Below are 6,264 nucleotides of genomic sequence, written 5' to 3'. Positions count from 1 at the left end.
AAGCTCTTTTATTTGATTGATTTATATTTTAGAATCTAATGGAATATGCCAATCAGGTGTAAGAGCTCATTGAGCGGTTGTCATTCTGAATGTACCCAATGAGTGTACAGCTTTACCGATGTTTTTATTCTAAAGGTATATTCTCATTGGATATCTTGTATTGCGCGCTACAAACATCGCGCTGGTGTGCCAGAGTCATTAGGCTGCTTTCACATGCAACATAACTTGCGTAAGCTTAACTTGCGTCAGCCAATCAAATTATCTCAACTAAAATAAGAGGTAGTAGCTGATACAATTTGATATGATTTAATTAATTGATGCAAGTTACGCTTCTGCAACTAATGTTGCATGTGAAAACAGCTTTACAATTGCAGAAAAGAAAACAGAGTAATGGTTGCGTTCAGCGGACTTAACAGTTAAGTAAGCGCTTGCTGTTATTGATGTATTCTTTCAGATCTAAAATGCTGATTGGATGATCTAAAAAAATACATCAATAACAGCGCTCGCTCAACTGTTGAGTCCGCTGAACGCAGCCATTAGCTGCATCCAGAAACACGACCGCTCATTGAGCCCTCAGTGAGCTCTTGTACCTGTTTGGTTTATATTTTTAGATCTAATGGAACATGCCAAGCAGATGCAAGAGCTCACTGAGCGCTCAGTGAGCGATCGTGTTTCTGGATGCACTCATTGAGTGTAGAGTTGTTTTGTTCCGTTGTAAATTTTCGATCCATGGGCCAGCCTCACCAATCACGAACGTTCCGCAGTTTCATGTCCCATGAAAGAACATCCTGATTGACTGCTGATTTTCTGTTTTTGTCTTTCTATCAAGGAGTGTGAACGCACCCTTTTATTTCTTTCATTATGCATAACCCTTAAATTTTTTACAAAGTGACAAATATGAAGTTTACTATTCTCCACGAGAGGTCTCTGTGATATTTCTTATCTGTTGATAGTTTTCATGACGAGATGAATGCGACCATCTTATATCTCGATAGGTCCGCATAGATCTGCATAGATTCGGGAATTTCTTGTATACATCATCTGTATCTATGACAATTTAAAAACATGGCTACCATGTGAAAATGAATTGATTTACTGTAAACAAGTTTGTATCTGTTTGTTATGAGAGCTTTGTTTTGCGGTGTCGATTGCACAAATCGCCGATTGACAGAAACGTGCCTCATACTTTGAGATTGGATCGTAGATCCACCGAAAGTGTCAAACAATTTTCGGGAGTGAAAACTCCCAAACGAACTAACAGTAGCGCAAGTTCTGTTTCTCACGCGCAACTGATATCCTCATTGCCTTCGATCCATTATCTGGAAATATTTTCATCTTGCTGCGAAGTTGAAGTGCATTACAAATTCATGTAAAATCTCTTTTGAAAATAAGCATTATCAGTTTCTTATTTGAAACGCATTAAGATCATTCATTAATTATATATGTATCTCTCTATTGCAGATGCAGTTTAAGAAGCTCTGAAAAGTGGAACGTGAGAATTTTGTACAGTTTTTATCATTTACAAAGACTGCCCTACAATAAACACCTATGGATACTGCAGGTTTTGATATTATGCACCATCCAAAAACCATCATCCATTTGGATGTGGATTGCTTCTATGCTCAAGTGGAAATGATTAATCATCCTGAATTAGAGGGAAAGCCATTAGGTGTACAGCAAAAAAGTATAGTGGTTACTAGCAACTATCTGGCAAGAGAATATGGAATAAAAAAATGTATGTCAGTGCAAGAAGCCTTGCGCTTGTGTCCAGAGCTAGCTTTGGTAAATGGAGAAGATTTAACAAACTATCGTCATTATTCGACTAAAATATCTGAAATTTTGCATCAGTTTACACCATTAGTGGAAAGATTGGGCTTTGACGATAATTTTCTTGATGTGACATCAATTGTAGAAAAACAGCTCAAATCTCAGAATGATACAGAACTTGACATGAGCAGCTCAAGTACAGAATTTGAAGATTTAAAAGAAATAAGCAAGATATTTGGCCCTTCTGAGGAAGAATGTCCATGCGGTTGTCATACACGCTTGATTATTGGCTCGAAAATAGCAGCTGACATAAGGAATCGCATTTACGAAGAATTACATCTTACGTGTAGTGCTGGAATAGCACACAATAAACTTTTAGCTAAATTAGCAGGATCGTTAAACAAACCAAATCAACAGACATTAATCTTTCCTTGCAGTGGTCCATTATTGCTCTCGACGATAGGTTCTGTGTCCAAAATACCTGGTGTTGGACAAAAGACTACAGAATTATTATTATCGAACAATATAAAGACAGTTGACGATATACGTAGAATACCTTTAGAAAATCTGGAACTAAAAATTGGCATTGATCTAGCGAGACGACTGAAGGACAATGCAGAGGGAATTGATGAGACAGCAGTAAAACCATCTGGAAAGAAACAATCCATAGGTCTGGAAGACGGATTTAAAAGTGTGTCGCTAGTAGCCGAAGTAGAGTCACGATTAAGTGCACTATTAAGAAGATTAACAGAATTAGCAATGGAAGATGGTAGAATTCCTATTGCTATGAGAATAACAGTGAGAAAGCATGATTTGAACAAACCTACTTCAGGTAAGAGAGAAACTAGGCAATGCGCGGTGCCGAAACATCTCTTACCATCCACAAAAAACGGCGTATACGATCATAATAAAATGTTGACACTTGCCATGAAGCTATTCCATCGAATAGTCGATGTCTCTAAGTCATTCCACTTAACACTTCTAGGAGTTGCATTCACGAAGTTTGAGGAGAGATCATATGGCAGGAGTAGTATTGCACCTTTTTTGTGCAAACAAGTTGCCGTCCATTCCGTTTTAGACATCAGCTCCGAAGAAGGTATTTCTGAAATTAATCAGGGATCACCAATGAGTATTAATCAAGATAGCAATGACAGCTCAGATCAATCAGCGATGAGCTTGATGAATACTGCTACTTCAAGTCTTTCGTGCTCACCAATTTCAAAATTGTGCATGGCAAGTCAGAACACAGAAGATGATTTACAAAACGAGGTAGAACCACTACCGAAGAAAACCAAGCTGGAAGTATGGCTGAGAGGTCCTCGAGAATCACCAAGTAATGAAATGGCTGGTTTGAAATTGAGTCCTTCATCACCAATGCAATTATCACCTACGGTGGATACTACGGTCTTCAAAACTCTGTCCATTGAGAGGAGAGAGGTCACTCGTTCTTGGCCCACAACCAGCAAACCAAAACCAAATAATATACTTAAATACTTCATAGCTAATAAGTGACGGAACTGTGTGACCTAGTATTGAATGTCGCGTTTACACATATGCACTTGAATTGACAACATTAAATGACAGCACCATATGGTATTATGCAGGATATGATTCTTAATTTTTACTATTTTGGATGCCAAATTCTAGAGTATAAAACGTGTTATGTGTGACAAATTATCCCATACAGTCTTTTCTAAATTATTACACAAATTGAAATATATACAAGTTAAAAAGATTTATAGTGTCTCTCTCTTCATATACATTTATTATAGGGAATGCATCTAGTGTTTTGTTTCATTAAAAGCGGAAGGGATATGAACAGTACCAATAAATGTTAATATACCAATAAATATTCGATACCAATAAATGTTCGAATCTGAATATATACAAAATAAACTTACATTTACAATACTTTCTTTAAAATGTTATGATTTGGAAAACAACTTGAATAACATTGCTTGAAAAAAAAAATATCAGAACGGGACCAGACATTTCTCATAATTTTTTGGATGCTGAATGCAAGTGCATTTTCCAAATTATATCACAATTTGGAGAAATTTATAAAAAAAAAACTACTTTTACATATTTTGTCATGTTATAATGTATGATGTACTGGAAAAATTTTATTGCAATCAAAATTAAGCATGTTAGGACTCTCAACTAAGGATTTTATAGTATCAGCTATGGGTAATAAGATATTCATAGTTAAATATGAGGGTGGAGGGGGGGAGGGTCTATTGTGGAAAAATGAACCAGTTGTTGACCATTTACTAGTTTTCAATTATATTTAGTTAAATGTAATTATTTTTAGATCGTTGTAAACAAATCCGATGTAAGATATCTACACATTTTGCAACAATTTAAACATTTTTAAATTTTGATATCTGCTATATTAAATCTGTTATTTCGAATTTGTTAATTTTAACACAGATTTATATTTAATGAAACACAGATTCAATGATAAAAATACTTATATGTTTAAATAAATATAGTTGAAAGCTGTGAAATTATTATGGTAGTAACTTAATTTTACGGTTTTTTCATAATAGACTCTGTATTTAACAATTATGAATATTAATCATAGCCGATACTAAAAAACCTTTTTGAGAGCTGAAAATCCTAACAATATACTTAAATTTTAAAAACGAGGAAGAAAAAGGGCTACGAGCCAAAACAATTATTTAATTACATTATTAATGTAAAAATTGGACACTAATTTTTATTGCAATAAAACTTTGTTAGTATATCATACATTCTAGTTGTAGTTTTCTTACAATCCCAAATTTCTCAGAATTGTAATGCGATAGAACAATTTGGAAAACGTATTCGTATTCAGCATCCAAAAAATTATAAAAAATGATTAGTCTTCCAATGTTTGAAAGAAAGTCTTTTTTTTGTTAAAGAATGTAATCAATCAATCTTTATGACATATATATATTTTTTATTTTGTTATGCTCTAAATGAATGTCATGTACAACCAAGAATCCCAGAATAAGAATCATCCTGCATAAGTTTTTCTTCTGTGCCTTTGTATCACGTACATTTTAATTCTTCAAAGTGCATTTGCAAATTTTGCATAACGGAAGATTGTGTATGTGTATTTTGTGTATATGTGTGTGTGGGTATGTGCGTGTATGTGTGTGTATGTGTATGTATATATAATATGTATATATCTGTCTTCAATTGCATTTAATATATTGTCCCAGTTTTATATAACATAATGTGACTAAAGAAATATCATAGTTTTATATTGATCCATTATACAGTCCATATTATTTTTAATTATTTTTGACAGCAATAATGAAAAGTATACTAACAATATTTTACAATTATTTTTCATATTAGTTTATTAGTAACATTAAAAAAATGTATTTAGTTAACCATAATATAATTTAGTTCGATTACAATTGATAAACGAAAAATTTTCAGGAAGACAATCGTCTTGAAGTTTTAATTTTGCAGTTACAGTATGTTTGTTATCGATGCTGTCGTCTTTATGATGCAACAAACTGTATTCATTTACTGTAACGTATATTTTTTTAAGGATAAAATATATATATTAAGACCAATCTGTTTTTAATTGAACAAAAGGAAAAGATTATATTTACCTTAGTATATAATAAGTTCAGTTATAAAAGAAGCGTATTAAATAAGTATACATTTATTACTCTGTACGTAAGTGAAATAAGGTGCTGACATTCGATGTTGTAATCCTGGATAGATAAATAATTAATATAATTTAATGTTTTGAAAAGAAAATTCTATTTTTAGTACTGTTAAATCAAGGATCGAAAATGATAGTTTCGTGAATTTAATTTTCCTTGCTATAGACATGCAAAAGGGGATCTTATGTTGGTTGTCGCATTTTCATTGTTATAAATAAAAGATAGAGATCTTCGTGTATTCGTAGCATCGAAATCTATGGTTTATTCTTTTTCCATCCCTTCTAAACTGGTGTACACTGGTGCAATAAATTAGAGTAAAATAGATATAGTTTGTTTTACTCTAACTTATTGCATTAGTTCAGAACTAGTTCAGAATTTTTCGAAAAAGAACAGACCTCCGAATTCACAATTTATGAAATATTACTTTCGATCTCTGCTTGTGTAATATGTACGTTGAACATCGAGTGATAAATATCGCGTGAAAAAAATACTCGGTTATTCCCGCAAGAATTAGCCATTGGCGTGGAGCTTCTTTCATTGAGACGTATATAAATATATATGTAATTATTCGAAAGACAGATATACTAGACAATCATAAAATTTGAATGCCATTTCTTAATATGTGTGTGGCATACCGTGATTATTGTGTGTATAATATACATATAATATGCGCACGTGCGCGCACATGGCATAAATGTGTATGTATGTGTGTATATGTATATATATATATATATATATATATATATATATATATACATAGGGTATCATTAAAATTTGTGAACTCAAAATACTACAGCAAGGAAGTTTTCAAAAAATTAAATAAAAAAGTTAT

The 6,264-nt window shown here is 32.7% G+C and overlaps 1 protein-coding gene across 1 annotated transcript; it reads left to right on the top strand.

Annotated features, from left to right (window-relative positions):
• The first annotated feature begins 1,024 nt into the window (after window positions 1-1,024).
• LOC108753162 (DNA polymerase iota) lies at window positions 1,025-3,486 on the top strand. The gene is made up of 2 exons (XM_018494521.1): window positions 1,025-1,369; window positions 1,462-3,486. Exon 2 carries the CDS (start codon window positions 1,549-1,551, stop codon window positions 3,277-3,279), a length of 1,731 nt encoding a protein of 576 aa, XP_018350023.1. The 5' UTR covers window positions 1,025-1,369; window positions 1,462-1,548; the 3' UTR covers window positions 3,280-3,486.
• Window positions 3,487-6,264: the final 2,778 nt, after the last annotated feature.

This window comes from Trachymyrmex septentrionalis, unplaced genomic scaffold (assembly GCF_001594115.1).
Source record: "Trachymyrmex septentrionalis isolate Tsep2-gDNA-1 unplaced genomic scaffold, Tsep1.0 scaffold66, whole genome shotgun sequence".
NCBI lineage: Eukaryota > Metazoa > Arthropoda > Insecta > Hymenoptera > Formicidae > Trachymyrmex > Trachymyrmex septentrionalis.
This window is presented reverse-complemented; position numbering and strand designations above follow the sequence as displayed.